Source organism: Amblyraja radiata, chromosome 10 (genome assembly GCF_010909765.2).
Source record: "Amblyraja radiata isolate CabotCenter1 chromosome 10, sAmbRad1.1.pri, whole genome shotgun sequence".
Taxonomy (NCBI): Eukaryota; Metazoa; Chordata; class Chondrichthyes; order Rajiformes; family Rajidae; genus Amblyraja; species Amblyraja radiata.
Genome location: NC_045965.1, coordinates 50,467,397 through 50,489,403, shown reverse-complemented (window position 1 = coordinate 50,489,403; position 22,007 = coordinate 50,467,397). Strand labels below are relative to the sequence as shown.

Genomic DNA, 22,007 nt, shown 5'->3' with positions numbered 1-22,007 from the left:
AGGACATGGATCGGCAGCTTTTCGGGTCGGGGCCCTTCTTCAGATTGATTGTAATGGGGGGAGAGTGGTAGAAAGCTGGAAAAGAGGTGGGGCAGGGCAATGCCTGGCATGTGACACAGGCAAGGGGGATTTTGAATGGCAAATGGGTTGGAAAAGGCAAGAGAAGAAAGGCAACACTAGGATGTAGGATAAAGAGGGAAGAAGGGTGAAATTTAGAGTTAAAGTAAGAGAAATAGGTGAAACGGGATAGGTGATGGGGAAGGGTGCGGGATAATGGAATAATTGGATGCGCACCAGGTGGGCCACAGGGAGGGGGGGGGGGGCTTAGAGAGAGAGAGAGAGGCTACCTAAAATTGAAGAATTCAGTGTTCATATAAGTTATCCAAAACAGGATATGCTCTGGTGTATTCGGATTGGTAGCATGCTCGCATCTTTGTTAGAAGGTTGAGGGCTCAAGTCCTCCTTCACTGATGACACGATGTACAAAGGGCCCATTAGTAATTTCTGATGCATGCTAATGACCCAATAACACCGTTTATAAAGAAGGCATGGTGTCAGGCCAAAATTTGTTTTGGAATCAACATCATTAAATTAATGACCTGTTCTTTATTATATTGCTGTTTTTGGACCTTACCTTTCCTAAATTTGCTTCTGCGTTTCTTGCATCATGATAGTACTTCAAAAAAGTATGTAAATGGTTGTAAGGCACTTTTGTACCCAAGATGCTTTATAATTGTGTCTATTTTGAACATTCTGGCTCCACAGAGATGCAACTTACATTTATTTACCTTTACAGTTAGTGTAAATTGTTAGGAACCTATGAAACCTGACTCAAATAATGCAGAAATATTGTGCAATATATATATTGTTCAGACTACGTTTAATATGTTGGTTCTACTTATGTAACAAGCCCAGTTCTATGGGGATCAACACTGTTATACGAGGAATGTTTACACATTTGCAAAATCTCAGGAGTGTACAATACAATAAATTAGAAGAAGCTGTCAACCAAGTGTTATTTATGGGCAGGTAGTTTGACAAAGAAAACATGACAACTGAGAGTTATACACGAGATGCCTCACTGCTTGATACATATATATTTTTACCACCAGCTTGTATTCTAACACTCTGCCACAATGTGGTATTTTTCCCCAGATGCTTTGGATTAACAAATTACCTGGTCATTTGTAAAGGACACACTAAATGATATAATTAAGTATAAATAGTGAAGTTTTAGATCCCAAATGCAAAATAGTTTGAAATTAATTTTAATTTCTATTTGTAACTACTTTGATACCTGTCTGCTGAAACTTTAATACATACTAGACCAAGTGCAGACCCGTTGGGTCTGTTCCCCCAACGTGCGGTTGTGGGGGGGGAGGCGGCATGCAGCGTCACACACACTAACTACCCCCCACACTCACGCTAATTACCCCCCTTGATATTATATTAATATTATTAATTTGCTCCTTTTACCCCATAACCACCCTATCTACTGACGCAGAGACACAGAGAGAGGGGCAAGAGGGAGAGGGGGTGGCGAGGAGGAGAAGAGGGAGGGTGGGTGAGAGGGGAAAAGTGGGGGTGGAGGGGAGGAGAGAGAGAGGGAGAGGTGGGGAGCAGGGAGGGTGGAGGGAAGGGGGTAGGGGTGTGTGGAGGGGAGGGGGGTTTAGGGGAGGGACGGTGGGGGAGGGGAGGAGTGGGAGAAAAAGAGGGGAGAGGAGAGGGGGGAGTGATGGGGTGTGCTGAGAGGGGGTGAGGGGAGGGGGAGAGGTGGGGAGGGGGGTGGAGGGGTGTGTGGAGGGGAGGGGGGTTTAGGGGAGGGATGGTGGGGGAGGGGAGGAGGGGGAGAAAAAGAGGGGAGAGAGAAGGGGGGAGTGGAGAGGAGAGGGGGAGAAGAAGGAGAGGGGGGAGAGGAGAGGGGGGGGGGAGGAGAAGGGGTGGGGGGGAGAGGAGAGGGGGGGGAGAGGAAAGGGGGGGGAAGAGAGAGTGCCTTTTTATTTCAACCCAAACCCCCCAAACAACCATTTGCAGGCAGTGCTTTTTTACTTTAACCATATTTTCATTTTCAAACCACATTAAGGGTACTTACTCACAGTTGTGTGGACATGTGTTCAATGTTATTCACAGCTCAGAGAAACGTGACCCTCTGCCTTCCTCCAGCTTGCAGACTAATTGAGGCACACCACTTCCTGGTTTTATAGTCCATCCCCCCTGCCGCCAGCGGGGGCAGCAGAGAGAATGGGGAATTTTGTAAAATCATTAATATCTCTCTCATTTTTCACCGACTGGAAAAATCCTCGGCACACATGCGGCGGAGGGGGGCTCTGAGCGAGGTGGCCAAAAATGACGGCCGTAGGTGGCGGCGTTCTCTCGGAAATCGCAGCACAGATCGCCAAAACCGGTCAAGAACAGACTTACTTTTAGTAATATAAGTAATATAGATAAGGCGTGTCATAACTTTTAAAATTATTTAGATTATATAAAGACATGTTATGATAATTTGAAGTACCTATTTAATAAAGCAGATAATTACAGATGATTAACAAAGAGAATGTTTGCTAAAGTGGAGGTTGGGCAGATACAAGTGCATTTTGTGGAGTTCTGCCTCCCTCTGGTGGAATCGTACGTGAACTTCAACCAATAAAACTTTCTTTCAGCATGCTATCCTTTTCTGACCGTCTTGCATGATTGGGAAAACAGTTTCTCACGGGAAAAGTGTAAATTGTTATGATCCCGTACCTTGACTTCTAAGATGTAAATCTCAAGATTACATTTAAGATCTCAAGATGAATTGTGGATAAAATTTGGGAACTAATATGAAATCTTGCAAATGTCACAAACTCTCAAGTCCAGTCAGATTTGTATTTAAAGTGCTGAGCACAGATCACCATAGTCAATTCCTGATGTCCTATTTGTTTTTCATTTACTTCTATGGCATCAAATTCAGTACATTGATCTAATTTACATAGGACACCAAATTTGAAAAATGGGTTGAATGAGAGAAATAACCTTGGGAATTATACGGGAATTGGGGTTAAGAATTGTAAGTGGATAAAATGATGACTGTTCTACAAAGGCACACACATACTTTGGTCAATGAAATTACATTCTAACCAATGCAGAACATTGATAAGGAGAGCAAAGTGAAAACTAAACTGTGTTGCAGGAGTAAAAGCATACAGATCAAAGGAAGTCACGTTCAAATGTTAATATGCCTTGGGCAGATAAGATCCTGAAAAAATGTACTCAGTTTTAGCTACAAAGTGAAGAAATAATTCGGCTCTTGAGATAGTGAGATATAGAAAGAACAGATAACAGCCTGACGATCCATGAGAAATTACCTAGGAGATGTATTAAATGGTAAACAGTGATTTGCACAGATGTGTAAAATTACTTCACAATAGGCAGAGATGATGAAGTTCATACCAATGAGGCAACTTTAGATCTGATGTCAATTAAACACGAATATGATTACTACCAGATTTGTGGTAAAATTCTGAGCAGTTTTAGATTAATAGGGATATATTTTGAAAAATCGTGCAGTATGCATTAAATGCTACATTAACCTGTTCACTGACATAATGGTTTTTTCACTTGTATACTCTGACCTGAGTACACCCGGGGGTGGCATTGAACAGGTTAAGAGCATTTTAATCTAAAATATTATGAGCAAAGCCTGTCAATGCTTCTGAGCAATCTGCTCGGTGGTTGCAGTGGAAACAAGAGGTGCCTTCTCATTTAGAGTTATAGTCATACAGCATGGAAACAGGCCTTTCGGTCAACTTGTCCATGCCAACCAAGAGGCCCCATCTATACTAGTCCCACCTGCCTGCATTTGGCCGTTATCTTTCTAAACCTTTCCTAACCATGTACCTGTCCAAATGTATTTTAGATGTTGTGATAGTACCTGCTTCAACGACCTCCTCTGGTAGCTTGTTCCATATACCCACTACCCTTTGTGTGAAAAACTTACATCTGGTTCTTGATTCCCCTACTCTGGGTAAAAGACTCTGTGCATTTACCTTATTTTTTCCTCTCATGATCTGATACAACTCTATAAGATCACCCCACTTCCTCCTGCGCATGAGGAATAAAGTCCTACCCTATATTTCAGGCACTCCAGTCCTGGCAACATTCTCGCAAATCTTCACTGCACCATTTCCAATTTAACAACATCTTTCCTATTCATTTTATTTCCTATTCATTTCCTATAAATTCATTTCACTGCACCCTCGGGTGCAAGTGACAAATAAATTTGGCTTTGACTTTGACTTTGATGAAAGGGTGACCAAAACTGAATGCAATACTTCAAATGCGGCCTCACCAATGTCTTGTATAATTGTAACATAACATCCCAACTTCTTTCCTGCAAAGATTATCCCCTACTTCCAATTCCTCCATCTACGCCACATCTGCGCCCAAGATGAGGTGTGCCATACTAGGACATCCGAGATGTCCTCATTCTTTAGGGAACAGGGGTTCCCCTCTCCCATCATAGATGAGGCCCCCACTCGTGTCTCCTCGGTACTGCTCAGCTCCGCCCTCCCCCGAGTCACAACTAGAGATAGAGTCCCTCTAGTCTTCCACCCCATCAGCCATCGCATACAACACATAATCCTCTGAAATTTCCGCCACCTCCAACGGGATCCCACCACTAGTCACATTTTTCCATCTCCACCTCTTTCCGCCTTCTGCAGAGACCGTTCCCTCCGCAACTCCCTGGTTAACTCATCCCTTCCAACACAAACCACCCCCTCCCCAGTGAAGGTGGTCCGCAAAACGATCGCCCAGACCAAACGCAGACTGGGCGATCGTTTTGCGGACCACCTTCACTCACCCCGCCTGAACCTCCCTGACCTTCCTGACCTCCCGGTTGCTGGATACGTTTATTCCCATTCCTTCCCATACCTACACAGAACTTTCTGTCTTCGGTCTCCATTGTCAGAGTGAGGCTAAACGCAAATTGGACGAACAGCATCTTATATTTCGCTTGGGCAGCTTACAGCCCAGTGGTATGAATATTAATTGCTCTCACTTCAGGTAGCCCCGGCATTCCCTCTCTCTCTATCCCTCCCCGACCCGCTGCACTAGCTTCTCATTTTCACCCAACAAAGTCTGAAGAAGGGTTTCGGCCCGAAACGTCGCCTATTTCCTTCGCTCCATAGATGCTGCTGCACCTGCTGAGTTTCCCCAGCAATTTTGTGTACCAAACAGCTCACAATGTCCTGTTCCCTTTATCATCGTTACTTTTTTGCATATCTTTCATTCATTGTTCTTTATCTCTCCACATCACCATCTATATCTCTTGTTTCCCTTATCCCTAACCAGTCTGAAGAAGGGTCTCAACCCAAAACATCACCCATTCCTTTCCTCCAGAGATGATGCCTGTCCCGCTAAGTTACTCCAGCTTTTTATGTCTAACTTCGGTTTAAACCAGCATCTGCAGAACCTTCTTACACATCCCAACTTCTTTACTCAATACTCTGATTAATGAACCCCAATGTTCACAAAAGCATTCTTGACCACACTATCTAACTGTGACGCCACTTTCAAGGAACTGTGTACCTGCACTCCTAGATCCCTCTGCTCAACAACACTCCCCAGAGTCGTGCCATTCACTGTGAAGGTCCGACCCTGGTTTGGCTTCCCAAAATGCAACACCTCTTACTTATCTGTATTAAACTCCATTAATCATTCTTCAGCCCACCTGCCCAATAAGATCCTGCTGCAACTTTTGATAACCATCTTTGCTATCTATGATGTCACTTACTTTCGTGTCGGCTGCAAATGTTTTAATCTTGCCTTGTACATTCTCATCCAGATCGTTGATATAAACCACAAACAGCAAAGGGCCCAGCATTGATCCCTGAGGCACAATACTAGTCACAGGCCTCCAGTCAAAAAACAACCTTCCACCATCACCGTCTGCTACCTTCCATAAAGCCAATTCCAATCGGCTAGCTCTCCAAGGATCCCATGAGATATAACCTTCCAGGGCAGCCTACCATGCGGATCTTATCAAATGCCTTGCTGAACTCCATATAGACAACGTCTACAGAAATGTCTCCCATGTACAAAACCACTCTGACTCTCCCTAATTAGTCCTTATCTATCCAAATGCATATCTTATCCCTCAGAATACTCTCCAGTAACTAACCTACCACATGCATTAGACTCACTGGTTTATAGTTCCCAGGCTTTTCCTTGCAGCCCTTCTTAAATGGAGGCATCACATTAGACACCCTCTAGTATCTAATGATGATTCGATTAATTTAGCCAGGGCGCCCATAATTTCTTCTCTAGTTTCCCAGTGTCCTTGGATATATCTGATCAGGCCCAGGAGATTCATCCACCTTCATATGCCTTAAGACTTTAATCACCTCCTCGAATGTATTATTGACTGTCCTGGACACTTCCATTAACTGCTTTTGTAACTTGAAAATGTAGCTTGATTCATTTTTCGGCGGTTAGGTTAATTTTGTAAACTAGATCTGTGTTAAACTTTACCGGGAAATAATGGAACAAATCTTGTATCCTCAGCAACTATCAGCTTACCATTTGGGAAACAGCAGAGGAGATTTTTCAAACAAGGCCCTGCATGAACATAGTGCTTCTGGTAGCTACAACAATGAATACATAAAAACAAGCAGCTACGTTACACTCTGACACATAGCTGGAACTATACTGGGGCTAAATTGGAATAATATGCTGAAGTAGGAGCAAACATATGAAAATTGTGCATGTTTTTAACTGGTGTTTTTCCTCATTGTACAGGCAACAGAAGGCCTACATTGCCACACAAGGACCTCTGGCAGAGACCACAGAAGATTTCTGGCGTATGCTATGGGAGCATAATTCCACAATTATAGTTATGCTCACAAAATTACGAGAAATGGGTCGAGTAAGTCATGCTCCTCACTTGAATATCCAACTATTAAATCAAGGGAGATAGTTAATAGCAAAGGATACTACGTTTACAATCCATCAGGATTGATAACCAGATTCATTTGCTCCTCATAACTTTTAAACATATAATGCCTGATATAGGAAGCTTGAAACTTTAGAAGAATGGTGATAAAACTGATAGAAATTATATGTGGCCAAACAAGTAGACTTTCTACAGTTATTGCGTTTATTTGTAGCTGAACTCCAGAACTTTTGCACAGCCTTGGCTCCAATCGTCTCAGTAGTTGGAATGTTTCTAGTTGTTGTGACCTCACTGCAATGTGAATGTGATGACTTTCTTAAATACTTCATTTCAAATAAAAACAGAAATTACTTATTATGTCCTTTTTGCAAATATTTGTTTATCTTTGAAAGATATCGAAGTAGTGTAACGTTTCACTGAATCTGACACACACTGGGCTGGCCAAAATGTGCAGTGTTAAATGTAGCTTTAACAGCAGTTAATGAGGTGTGAAATGCCACTAGTTTGAAAACAATTCATTAAAGGTGTTGCAGGGAAGAAGCATCCTTTGCATTGTGCTCAATTTTGCTGATCTTTTTTTTTGTTTCACTAGGAAAAGTGCCACCAGTACTGGCCTGCAGAGCGTTCTGCCCGGTATCAATACTTTGTGGTAGATCCAATGGCAGAATATAGCATGCCACAGTATATCCTGCGAGAGTTCAAAGTAACAGATGCCAGGGTAGGTGTGAACTAAAGACATATTTAATGTTCCTTTGCTCATATACTATAATAATGAAGTTGATGCTATCACATTAAACAGCATTGGTTTTATGTGAGTATGGATTATCTCTTAATGGTACTTTCGGAATTCACTGACTATTTTCATAACAAGAGGAGTTGAGTAAAGGAACAAAGAGGTCCTTCTGCAGTTATACAGGGCCCTGGTGAGACCACACCTGGAGTTTTGTGTACAATTTTGGTCTCCTATTTTGAGGAAGGACATTCTTGCTATTGAGCGAGTGCAGTTTAGGTTCACAAGGTTAATTCCCGGAATAGCAGACCTGTCGAATGATGAAAGAATGGAGCGACTGGGCTTGTATTCACCGGAATTTAGAGGGATGAGAAGGGATCTTAAAGAAATATATAAAATTATTAAGGGATTGGACACGCTAGATGCAGGAAACATGTTTCCGATGTTTGGGGTGTCTAGAACCAGGGGTCACAATTTAAGAATAAGGGTAGGCCATTTAGAACTGAGATGAGGAAAAGCTTTTTCACCCAGAGGGTTGTGAATTTATGGAATTATCTGCCTCAGAAGGCAGTTGAGACCAATTCACTGGATGCATTCAAGAGAGAATAATAATAATAATAATACATTTTATTTATGGGCGCCTTTCAAGAGTCTCAAGGACACCTTACAAAAATTTAGCAGGTAGAGGAAAAACATGTAAGGGGAATGAAATAAATAGTAGAGACATGACTAGTACACAAATTAGTGCACAGATGAAAAGGGAGGGGGACGTGGGGCTAAGGATAGGTAGAGGTGAAGAGATGGGTTTTGAGGCGGGACTGGAAGATGGTGAGGGACACGGAATTGCGGATCAGTTGGGGGAGGGAGTTCCAGAGCCTGGGAGCTGCCCTGGAGAAGGCTCTGTCCCCAAAACTGCGGAGGTTGGACTTGTGGATGGAGAGGAGACCGGCTGATGTGGATCCGAGGGACCATGAAGGTTGGTAGAGGGAGAGGAGGTCAGTGAGATATGGGGGGGCCAGATGGTGGAGGGCTTTGTAGGTGAAGATCAGGATTTTGTAGGTGATCCGGTGGGAGATGGGAAGCCAGTGAAGTTGTTTGAGGACTGGAGTGATGTGATGCCAGGATTTGGTGTGGGTGATGAGTCGGGCGGCTGCGTTCTGGACCAGTTGGAGTCGGTTGATGTAGGTGGAGCTGATGCCAAGGAGAAGTGAGTTGCAATAGTCCAGTCGGGAGGAGATGAAGGCATGGATGAGTCTTTCAGCAGCGGGAGAATTAGATAGAGTTCTTAGGGCTAGCGGAATGAAGGGATATGGGGAGAAGGCAGGAACGGGGTACTGATTGTGGGTGATCAGCCATGATCACATTGAATGGCGGTGCTGGCTCGAAGGGCCAAATGACCTACTACTGCACTAATTGTCTATGTATCCATGTACCTATTTTGCGCCTAATATTCTTCAGAGTGTGTTTTTAATCAGCCCTTAGTTGCAATGTAATACCGTGGAGATCTAATTATTTTCATATAGGAGAGGACAGATAAGAAAACTAAAATTACTATTCTTTTCCCAGGATAAAAGTGAATTGCTATCTTGCCTAGATACAACGTGTTGACAGAGATGACATTTGAGGAAGCTGAAAGAACTTTAAAAGTCATTTGTGTTATTGATCAATCGGTTATGATAGATTGTTAAAAGGAGTCACAACTGTGTACAAACCACATATCATTTATGCAAATAAATGTAGTCAACGTACTTTAGAATTCTCTTAACTTTATTACAGGGAGGTATTGCCTGTAATAAATACACTGACCTTCAAAATCTATTTCCCATTTTTACTAGAATACCATTCTTTTGAGCAGCTGCAAAATCTGATTTCCTCCAAAATTTGAGGAAATTATCTTAAAAGTCAACATAGAAAATAAAGCAGTACACCACAGGAACAGGCCCTTCGGCCCACAATGTCTGTGCTGTACACGATGCCAAGTTAAACTAATCTCCTCTGCCTACTTGTGATCCATAAGTCTCCATTTATAGTGTCATACAGCATGGAAACTGGCCCTTCGGCCCAACTCGTCCATGCCAATCAAGATGCCACATCTAAACTAGTCCCATTTGCCCGTGTTTGGCCCATATCCCTCTAAACATTTCCTATCCATGTTCCTATCCAAGTGTTGTTTAAATGCTGTTAGAGTACCTGCTTCAGTTACCTATTCTGGCAGCTCATTCCATTTTGAGTGAAAATGTGGACCTTCGGGTTCGTATTAAACCTTTCCCCTCTCACCTTAAATCAGAGGGTTTTGATTTCCCTGCCCTGAGTAAACAACTCTGTGTATTCACCCCATCTATTACCCTCATGATTTTATACACCCCTATAAGATCACCCCTCAGCTTCCTGTGTTCCAAGGAATAAAGTCCTAGCCTACTCAACCTCTCCCCATAGCTCAGCTCCTGAAGTCGTGGCACCATCCTCATAAATATCTCTCCCCTCTTTCCACCTTAACAACATCTGTCCTATACCAGGGTGACCAAAGCTGAACCAGTATTCCAAATGTGCCCTCACCAATATATTGTACAACTAACATAACGTCCCAATTTCTATATACAATATCCTGGATGGATGAAGGGCAATGTATCAAACGTTCATAAGCTATAGGAGCAGAATTAGGCCATTCAGCCCATTAAGTGTACTCCACCATTCAATCATGGCTGATCTATCTTTTCCTCTCAACCTCATTCTTCTGCCTTTTCCCCATAACCCCTGACACCCTTACTAATCAAGAATCTGTCAATCCCCGCCTTAAAAATATCCATTGACTTGGCCTCCACAGCCTTCTGTGGCAATGAATACCACAGATTAACAACCTCTGACTAAAGACATTTCTCCTCATCTCCTTTCTAAATGTATGTTATTTTCTTCTGAGGATCACAACCAGCAATGGACGCATCGATCCCTGAGGTACGCCACTCTTCGCAGGCTTGCAGTCTTCAGCCACCCTCTACCTCCTTCCATGAGACCAATTCTGCATCCAGTTAGCTAAGCTCAGCCTGGATACCATGCAATTTAACCTTCCACAGCAGCCTACCACACAGAACCTTATCAAGGGCCTTGCTGTCCATGTAGACAACATCTACGGCCTTGCCCTTGTCAACCTTTTTGGTTACCCCTTCAAAAACAATCAAATTTGTAAGACATACAAAATCATGTTGATATCCATAATCAGCCTATCTATCCAATTGCATATAAATCTTTTACCTCAGACTGCTCTCCAGTAACTTGCCTACCACAGTTGTTGGGCTCACTGGTCTATAGTTCCCAGGCTTTTCCTTGCAGCCCTTCTTAAATAGAGGCACAACATTAGCCACCCTCCAGTCATCTGGCACCTCACGAGTGTTTAATGATGATTCACATATCTCAGCCAGAGCTCAGGCAATTTCTTCTCTAGCTTCCCACAGCGTCCTTAGGTGTATCTGATCAGGCCTGGGAGATTTACCTACCTTCATGTGCCTGAGGGCATACAATACCTCCTTGTCCGTAATATGGACTGTCCTCAAGACATCTCCATTAAGTGTCCCAAGTTCTCTTGCCTTAACGCTTTTCTGCACGGTAACAACCTTCTTAAGTGTGCTCCTCAGTCCCGTAAACTCCTCCACATATACACTTGATCCAAGCTACCTATACCTGGTGCTTGCCCACTCCTTCTTGCCCACTCATTTTTCTTGACCAGAGCTTCAATTTCTCTTTTCATCCAGGCTTCATTTCTCCCAAATGCCGTACCCTTCGCTCTGACATGAACATGCATGATTACAATCACACTTTTAAAAGCATCCAACTTTCCAGAAGTCCCTTTGCCCACTAACATCCAGTTTAGTTTTAACTAAAAAGTTCATGTTTAATACCATCCGAAGGGCCTGTTTCTGCGCTGTACTCTACTTGTTTCCCTTACCTCACATAATTCAATGAACCATCAGTAATACAATCTCAGACTACTGCCCTGACATTCTCAATCAATAAAGTAACACTATTTTTACCCCCACTTCTGTTTTGACCGTAGAACCTTTAACCTGAAACATTAAGCAGCCAGTCTCTGCCATAGCGAAGATTCTGTAAGCAGCTACAACACCCAATCACATGTACCAATCAACAGCCTGACTTCATCCGACTTAGTCAGGCCTCTCGCATTGAAGTAAATGCAACTTAAACCAACTGTCCTGATTCCCTGTTCCTACCTATCCTGTCTACTGAACTTGCTTTCATCACCTTCTGTGCTAATTTCCAGCCTGTCAACTGCCTCAATTCAGCATTGTATTCCATTACCCTGGCTATCTAGTTTATACCATAGAAACAGAAAATAGGTGCAGGAGTAGGCTATTCGGCCCTTCGAGCCTGCACCGCCATTCAATATGATCATGGCTGATCATCCAACTCAGTATCCTGTACCTGCCTTCTCTCCATACCCCCTGATCCCTTTAGCCACAAGGGCCACATCTAACTCCCTCTTAAATATAGCCAATGAACTGGCCTCAACTACCTTCTGTGGCAGATAATTCCAGAGATTTACCACTCTCTGTGTGAAAAATGTTTTCCTCATCTCGGTCCTAAAAGATTTCCCCCTTATCCTTAAACTGTGACCCCTTGTTCTGGACTTCCCCAACATCGGGAACAATCTTCCTGCATCTAGCCTGTCCAACCCCTTAAGAATTTTGTAAGTTTCTATAAGATCCCCCCTCAATCTTCTAAATTCTAGCGAGTACAAGCCGAGTCTACCCAGTCTTTCTTCATATGAAAGTCCTGACATCCCAGGAATCAGTCTGGTGAACCTTCTCTGTACTCCCTCTATGGCAAGAATGTCTTTCCTCAGATTAGGAAACCAAAACTGTATGCAATACTCCAGGTGTGGTCTCACCAAGACCCTGTACAACTGCAGTAGAACCTCCCTGCTCCTATACTCAAATCCTTTTGCTATGAATGCTAACATACCATTCACTTTCTTCACTGCCTGCTGCACCTGCATGCCTACTTTCAATGACTGGTGTACCATGACACCCAGGTCTCGTTGCATCTCCCCTTTTCCTAATCGGCCACCATTCAGATAATAGTCTACTTTCCTGTTTTTGCCACCAAAGTGGATAACCTCACATTTATCCACATTATACTGCATCTGCCATGCATTTGCCCACTCACCCAGCCTATCCAAGTCACCTTGCAGCCTCCTAGCATCCTCCTCACAGCTAACACTGCCCCCAAGCTTCGTGTCAACCGCAAACTTGGAGATGTTGGATTCCATTCCCTCGTCCAAATCATTAATATATATTGTAAATAGCAGGGATCCCAGCACTGAGCCTTGTGGTACCCCACTAGTCACTGCCTGCCATTGTGAAAAGGACCCGTTTACTCCAACTCTTTGCTTCCTGTCTGCCAGCCAGTTCTCTATCCACATCAATACTGAACCCCCAATACCGTGTGCTTTAAGTTTGTATGCTAATCTCTTATGTGGGACCTTATCGAAAGCCTTCTGAAAGTCCAGATATAACACATCCACTGGTTCTCCCTTATCCACTCTACTAGTTACATCCTCGAAAAATTCTATAAGATTCGTCAGACATGATTTACCTTTCATAAATCCATGCTGACTTTGTCCAATGATTTCACCACTTTCCAAACGTGCTGCTATCCCATCTTTAATAACTGATTTTAGCAGTTTCCCCACTACCAATGTTAGACTAACTGGTCTGTAATTCCCCGTTTTCTCGCTCCCTCCCTTTTTAAAAAGTGGGGTTACATTAGCTACCCTCCAATCCTCAGGAATTACTCCAGAATCTAAAGCGTTTTGAAAAATTATCACTAATGCATCCACTATTTCTGGGGCTACTTCCTTAAGTACTCTGGGATGCAGCCTATCTGGCCCTGGGGATTTATCGGCCTTTAATCCATTCAATTTACCTAACACCACTTCCCGGCTAACCTGGATTTCACTCAGTTCCTCAATCTCATTTGACCCCCGGTCCCCTGCTATTTCCGGCAGATTGTTTATGTCTTCCTTAGTGAAGACAGAACCAAAGTAGTTATTCAATTGGTCTGTCATGTCCTTGTTCCCCATGATCAATTCACCTGTTTCTGACTGCAAGGGACCTACATTTGTTTTAACTAATCTTTTTCTCTTCACATATCTATAAAAACTTTTGCAGTCAGTTTTTATGTTCCTTGCCAGTTTTCTTTCATAATCTATTTTCCCTTTCCTAATTAAACCCTTTGTCCTCCTCTGCTGGACTCTGAATTTCTCCCAGTCCTCTGGTAGGCTGCTTTTTCCCATCCCGAGTCGCAAACTTACCTGCCAGGATATTGGTTCCCCTCCATTTCAAGGGCAACCCGTCCTTCATGTACAGGTCATCACTGCCCCAGAAGAGACGCAATGGTCTAAAAAAATCCCTTGCATCAATTCCTCAGCCACAATTCACCTGTGCTATCTTCCTGTTCTTAACCTCACCAGCACGTGGCTTCGGGAGTAATCCAGTGATGACTAGCCCCAAGGTCCTGCTTTTTAACCTTTTTACCTCCCTTTATTCACTCTGCAGAACCTCATCACTTTTTCTACCTACCGTATTTCCGGCAATGAAGTCGCACCCCCATTTTGAGTTGCTAAATTATGATAAAAGACTGGCCGGACATAGAATTTCTCATGCTCAAAATTTTTTTTTTTTTAAATAAAAGTAAAGAAAGTGGCAATTCAATTTCCCCAAGGCTTCCAGATCATCTCCATTCTGTATGACTGAATTGGTGGGGGGTGAAGGGTGACGGCAGGTGGAGAGATGGTGGGATAAACGGGAGCGCTAATGAACTAGGAAATTCAAACATAAGGACTTGTTGTACCAAAACGGGAGCGGCTGCCGGGATCGGACAGCATCCCTGGGCCGGCAAAAGGCGCTGAGGTGGCGGCCGGTTCCGCTGTCCGATCCTAGCGGCCACTCGCAACCACCTGAGCTACTTCTCCCTGGCGGCAGTCGAAATTTAATGATTTGCGGGAAGCGAGGCCGGCGAGCGGCAGGGGAGAGGTGTTCAGACGGAGAGCACTGCCGGCAGAAGGCGCTGATGTGGCGGCCGCTTCCGCTGGCCGGTCTCGGCAGCCGCTCGCAGTCACCCAAGCTACTTCACTCCCCGGCCACAATGAGGTGGCTCCACACCCTGGAATGCCGCGGCAGCGGTGAGTGAGTGAGTTGCTGGCTGAATCCTCAACCCTCTCCTTCTCAACACTCCGGCCCATGCTGACCCGGGCCAGACTCCCCACAAGCTGTGAAAGGGACTCTTCCGCCTTCCGCCCCCAGCGGCCTGTCCCTGTCCTTTTACAGCCGCTTCCCACTTTACAGCCGCTTCCCATCAGCTGCCAGCAATGAGGGATAGACTTGCCTATCCCCCAATACAGCAACATTCATCTTGATGTTGCTGTACTGAGGGATAGTCAAGTCTATCTTTCTTGGCTCACAACCTAACCTTCGGCCTCCAAGACGCAGGTAAGTTTTCATACCTTATTTTTGGGTATAAAAACAGCGTTTTCATTGTGGGGAAATACGGTATGTCATTTGTGCCAACGTGCGCAATGACTTCCGGCTGTTTGTTCCTCCCCCTTGAGAATGTTCTGCAGCTGCTCCAGGGAGGCAACATGCCATCCTGGAGTCTCTATTGCTCCACAGAATCATAGCCAGGCTTGATGGCACAGATCTGTGCTGCTGCTCTCCTCTGATGGTAAGGGGTAACCCCTCTAATGCAAGAGGGCATACCTGTTGTCGAGGGGGTGGCCACAGGGTATTGCTGTATCCTCTGCCAACTCCCTTTCCTGGTGATCACCCGTCTACTTTCTGCCCGTACCCTAGGCGTGAACATGCTCTCTATGTGGTCATGTACTTTTTGAAATTTTAATTGTAGCTGCCAACATTTTACTGCATGCAGGCTGCTCACAGATGATCAATGTAATCTTTTACTAAAATAGTGTGACAGTATCATGTTACCATGGAAACGCGTATTCTTTGTGGAAGTGGCAGTGTTATAATAATATTGCTTGTGATAGTAAAAATAACTGCTGGTTGACATGCAGTATAATAGTGAAGTATTAGTTCTTTTACTTGTTTTCTTGACAGTCAGTGATTTATAAAATAAAAACAAATACATTGCTAAGTGTCCAATATTTTATGGGGTTTTTTTTTTCAAATTGGAAACAAAAATATATTCTGATAATGAATGACAAGATATTTGGCTAAATGCAATAATCTATCTCAGTACATCCAGTGGCCTCGCAATTCTGTTGCTCTTTATAAGATATCCGTGTGCTACGCAATATCCAATCACTAAACAAGTTTGAGAATACCATTAATTCACAAGGTTACATTGAGAAATTGTGGTGCAGTCCTCTCAGCAGGCTGCTGTATGTGCACAATTTGAAGCCAAATGTACAGTCATTATGCCTCACGCTTTTCCTCCATAAGTGCATTGCTTGCAAACATTGCAGGACGCTTAAAGGAACTGCAGGCCATGACTTGGCCATGGATCTAACAGTGAACATTGAGGAAATGAACATTCCTCATTGCGAGACTTGGTGGAAGGGGGCTCCAGATCCACTATCCATACCTTAATGCCTAATTTCGGCCTCAATGATTAGGGCCATTAGAGGTGCCTAATGCTACCCTCGAGCATATCCTGCCCCCAAAAGATTTTACTGCATTAGTTGTCCAGTAGAAAGTGGAAACTGTTTTAAGAATTCTCACCTTGTCAGGATATTGCAGAGAAAACTCTTATTTAGTGCAGTACATTGGGCTTGGGTCATGTGTGCAGTCATGCAGATAAGACCGAGGTTTACGCTTACAATGCTCATGGCACGGTGCAGGTTTTTTATGTTAAAGACTTTCTAAGTCCTGTTTCTATGATGCACCTTAATTATTTTCTATACATCTGGAGAGGGAACAATTTATAGTAACTAACTTTACTGATTCAGTCTTACTTTCTGTCTTGATCTGTACTCTTTGAGAGGGAAAACCCTTTTTGTCATTGTGTATTAAACAGGCAAGAAAGGGGGTTGAGAGGGCAAAATAAATCAGCCAGGATTGAATGGCAGAATAGACTCAATGAACCAAATAGCCTAATTCTGCTCCTATGTCCTATGGTCTTACAATTTCAATTCAAATGTGTTTTGGTTTACACAGTATTTAGAAATATGCCCCATTCTTTTTAATATAGGATGGACAGTCTCGAACGATCCGACAATTCCATTTTATTGACTGGCCTGAGCAAGGAGTGCCAAAAACAGGAGAAGGATTCATTGACTTCATTGGTCAAGTACACAAGACGAAAGAACAGTTTGGCCAGGATGGACCTATTACTGTGCACTGCAGGTAAGGGTGGATAAGTTGGTGTTTTTCAGAAAAAATGATAAATTCAACTATACGGATGAATGAATTTACTGTAATGTTTTGTAAATGAACCTATTTAATTCCTGTTACATGCCCTTTCCTTAAATTGTATACTCTGAAATCATAGAAAATCCTGGAGAGTAATTGTTGCAGAACAGAATTAAATAAAACTCTTTTGAAATGTACATCTTTGTTCAAGTCTGAAATACGTTTCTCCTGTGTTCCAGCGCTGGTGTGGGACGAACAGGAGTATTCATTACATTGAGCATTGTCCTGGAACGGATGAGATATGAGGGAGTTGTGGACATGTTTCAAACAGTGAAGACCTTACGAACACAGCGACCCGCCATGGTTCAGACAGAGGTGCAGTATTTAATCATTGCTAGTAAAAAAACATAATATAATTAAATAATTTAAAAATTGCCTAGCAAACTTCATAGGTAGCAGGATAGTAAATTACTTTACTACCTTGCTTTTCAAATTCAGTAGTATCGCCACTACTGAATTCCCCCCCCCCCCCCCCAACGCTATTTCAATGGTTATCATTGACCAGGAACTGAACTCGAATTGTTGCAAGAGCAGGTCTAAAACTAGGATTCCTGTGGTTAGGAACTCTCCTCCTCCCTAAAGCCTATCCACCATCTACAAGGCTGAAGTCAAGAGTGTGATGGAATATTCTCCACCTGCTTTATGAGAGCAGTTTCAACAATGCTCAAGAAGATCTGGTTGTTAGACATTAAGACCACATCTGAACGATTCCAAAAGTGGGGAGCTCAAACAGGCTGGTCATATTCGCTCTTGGGTTTTGAAGAAAGAAAAAAAATCCTGTTGAAAATAACAACTTCTTCAGAGGCTTGACAGGTTCAGGATTGTGTTTGGAAGAATTTATTCAATCGGGCAGTGAATTTTTGAAATGTTCTACCTAAGAGGACTTTGGAGATCCAGTTGATGAGTATGTTGAAGATGAAGATCTATAATTGTATGTTTATTGAGGGATATAGGTAGTGCAGGAAAGTGGTGCTGAGGTGAAATATCAGTTGTGATCCTCTTGAAAGATGGAGCAGGCAAGATGAGCCAAATGGCCTACTCACTCTAGATTAATTTGTGTCTTGATTATTAAGTAAGTAAGTAAGTAAGTTTATTGGTCAAGTATTCACATACAAGGAATTTGCCTTGGTGCTTCGCCCACAAGTAACAACATGACATACAGTGACAGTTACGAATGACTCAGAAAACACTAAACATTAATAATAATAAAACATTAATGATAAAACACCATTAATCAAGCATGTGAACCAACAAAATACCAGATCAAAGGATGGCTACAGATTTTTGGCTGTTGAATAGAGCAACTACTCGTGGATAAAAACTGTTTTTATGTCTGGCTGTGGCAGCTTTGACAATCCGGAGTCGCCTTCCAGAGGGAAATTATTCAAAGAGTTTGTGGCCAGGGTGAGAGTGGTCAGAGATGATCTTGCCCGCTCGATTCCTGGCCCTTGCAATGTACAGTTCATCAATGGAGGGAAGGTTGCAGCCAATAACCTTCTCTGCTGAAAGAGCCTCAATTATCACAGTGGCCATTTATTCACAGCATATGCTGCTGATAAGTATAATTTTGTAAGGAGTAACAAAGGTTGTTACTGTATTTGTTACACATTTTCACAGTAACATATTTGCTCAATTTAATTCCTTGTTAATGCAAAAAAAACTGAAAAGCTTCTACAAAAAAACTATTATCACATTTTAGTTTGTATTATGACCACAAAGCAGTACATTATTACTTTGTGAGCAGTGTATTATTACATCAGTACAAGTATGACTTATGGGAGATTATGTTCATGTGTCTTTAGAAGTGTATTTGACTATTATATTTTAACGCTTGTATTTTATTGAGGTTCATTTAATAATATTTAATGTATTTTATAGAATACTATTTAACCTTCAATAATATTTAATTCTTCTGTTCAATTTTGAATGCTGGCACAGTGCAATAAACATATGTACTGAAGATAGCTCTGTATCTTTCCCACAGGACCAGTACCAGTTATGTTACCGAGCAGCACTGGAGTACCTTGGAAGCTTTGATCACTATGCAACGTAACTTCTAGCACCCAATCAGAATTTGTGACTTTCAGGACCCAGAAAATGATTTTTCGAGCCATATACCTAATCATTGTTCAGTTATCCTGTACAGTGAGTTGTCAAAGATGTAATGATATCAGCAACTCAGAAATTCTATCATGATTCTTGGACTGATCAGGAACTAAGCTGACTTGCGTTAATTCCAAATGAATGGGATAATAATTTACAAATTTCAAGTCCTTTCTATTGTGCATGAGATTCCCTTTTTTATTATAATTTTAGTGGAAGTACATTGGATCAATTTATTTTGGGGGTTTTAAATGGGGTGCCATTGACAATTTTATAAAGCTTTCTTTGAAATTGGTCTTTTTTTCAGGCAAATCCGAATCCCTTATGTTGTAAATGTCTTTTTATTTTGTAATCAGTTCAATTTTTATATTCTTTCTGCTGATTTTAAAAGTACCTTATGTTTGCAACAGAGCTGCCCATTTTAGTGCAGTTCTGTATTTAATCCTGGTGACTGGAATCTTAACCACTGTTCTGATTATAGCTGCTGATCTTCTACTAGGGATAGACAAATCAACCAGAAGTTTAATCTCTCCAATGAAAGTGTCTTCTCTTCAGATATCGTACAATACAAACTATTAATATTGAATAAAGCAGGAGCCTGGTGCTGTTAGATGAATTTAATAAAAAAAACAAGGATACATTTTGGTTTTGTACAGTTTCTTAAAATGACCGATTTGATCCTTTCCTTGTTTTAAAAAAATAAAAAAGTTAGAAAAATACACAATACCTAATATTCTGTTCAATCTGTTGGAGATGAATTTAAACTGGATTTCAACTAATTTGATGTAAACACTGCAGTGCCCTTGCTACAAACCTCCAATCACATACCCAGAGAAGAGCTACGGACACCAACCCTTGTTCCTCACCAAGCAGATTGGTTGTTCTCTGTTTCACATTGATTATTCTGTGGGAGTCAAACCTAAGTACAAATAGCCTGAACTTTCCAGAGACCTATTATGGTGGGTTGATGTTCTGTGAAGGTATAATCTTCTGTAATCTATGGAGCTCATGCAGGAGGGAGACTGTGTGTGGAATAGGGAAAGCTGGTAGATGAATGCCAAATATAATCAATCAATCAGAATGACATCGACCGTAACCTGATTTAAAGGGGTTAAATTGTTTGGAACAAGTTCATTTTTACCTTGTGTATGCATATTGCTGTAGGGGTTACTCTGTTGTATACACAGTCTGTTTTCTATTTGTTGATAAATGATATCATCATTGGAAGAGTCTTGATGTTAATAAAGTTCAATAATCGGGTTTTATACAATGTGGTTTCATTGGGGATTTTTTAACCTATTTTTCTACCCTTTGAAATTAAAATGAAGTAATCATTAATCCAACATTTTGGTCGCTATGTAAATTTAAATACTAGAGAGAGCATTTCGAGTTGAATATTTTTTTTACAGATTATTGACTTCATTGACTAAATATTATCTCACCCCAAGTTGTGGAGCTACAATGTAACCCATTCCCATGCCTAATTTTTCAACAATTAAAAATGCATGAACACCCCCCACTCAACCCCTTCCAATTTATGTCAGTTATCACCTCTCCTTTGAATCGACGGGAGATACATTTGGCTTTGGTTGTAGGCACTTAATGGGTGTATTAACTGCTCATTTCCCAAAGATGATTTGTGTTAAGGTCAATAGATACAATTGTTGCATGGTGAGTAAAAACATCACCAATGCTCTCTCACCCATTTAGCACTGGTGACCAAAATGAACTTCTCCCTGCTGAGTATTGGTGGGATACAGAACCAAGTTCCAACAGCACCCCCTATTATCTTGCCTAGTTCTCATTTTTATATAGAGGCAGAAGAAATTGCAGATATTAAACTCTTGTGCAAAACACAAGTGCTGGAGGAACTCAGCGGGTCAGGCTGTTGAAGGGACTGGTCAGTGAAGGGACTGGACAGATGATGTTTTGGATCAGAGCTCTTCTGGCTGAGTGAATGCTGGAAAAGTGAGGTGAGGGTTGGGCAAAGCCTGGCAAGTGATAGGTGGATATGGTGAGATGTGTGGAGCAAGTTAGAAAGGCTAGAGACAAGGAGACAAGGGTATGAAATGTAAGGGGGGGGGGAGGGTGATAAAAGAGAATTTGGGAACAGGGATCAGACTTGCATGTACAATGGAGGGGAAAGGAGCACGGTGACTGGGAAGTGGGAGATAATAGGATAAATATGTGCATGTTGGGGTGGGGAGAGGCACAGGAAAGAGGAGGGGTAGGGAGGATATTACTTGAAATAGAGGAATCCGATGTTCATTCCATTGGGTTGTAAGCTATCCAAGTGGAATATGGAATTCCAGATCTCATGTGGCCTCATTCTGGCAATGGTGGGGAGGAATTACAGAAATGTCAGTATGGGAATGGGAGTTAAATTGGTTAGCAACAGAAGATTCTTGACGGACTGAATGCAAGTGTTCGGTGAAAGGGTCACCTAGTCTACTTTTGGTCTCGTTGATGTTAAGAAAGCCACATCAGGTGCACCAAAATCAATAGACAAGGGTTGAAGAGTTACTCGTGAACCTCTGTCTCATCTGGAAATGCGGCTGGGGTCCCTGGATGGAGAGCCCCAGCAGTCAATAGACAATAGGTGCAGGAGTAGGCCATTCAGCCCTTCGGGCCATTCAATGTGATCATTGCTGATCATCCACAATCAGTACCTCATTCCTGCCTTCTCCCCATATCCCCTGACTCCGCTATCTTTAAGGGCCCTATCTACCTCTCTCTTGAAAGTATCCAGAGAACCGGCCTCCACCGCCCTCTGAGGCAGTGTGAAAAAGTGTTTCCTCATCTC

General features: G+C 42.5%; 1 protein-coding gene across 19 annotated transcripts in view; it reads left to right on the top strand.

Moving 5' to 3' along the window:
• The window catches only part of ptprf (protein tyrosine phosphatase receptor type F), a 334,322-nt gene extending 313,848 nt beyond the window's left edge, over positions 1-20,474 (top strand). For 16 of the 19 annotated variants that reach the window (XM_033028829.1, XM_033028828.1, XM_033028822.1 and 13 more), the window contains 5 exons: positions 6,778-6,904; positions 7,524-7,649; positions 16,881-17,035; positions 17,281-17,416; positions 19,086-20,474. In XM_033028829.1, coding sequence (XP_032884720.1) covers positions 6,778-6,904; positions 7,524-7,649; positions 16,881-17,035; positions 17,281-17,416; positions 19,086-19,154 — 613 coding nt within the window. In that variant the 3' untranslated portion in view covers positions 19,155-20,474. The remainder of the gene's footprint in view (positions 1-6,777; positions 6,905-7,523; positions 7,650-16,880; positions 17,036-17,280; positions 17,417-19,085) is intronic. The other 3 variants (XM_033028832.1, XM_033028825.1, XM_033028827.1) reach the window with 2 other exon arrangements.
• The last annotated feature ends 1,533 nt before the right edge of the window (positions 20,475-22,007 follow it).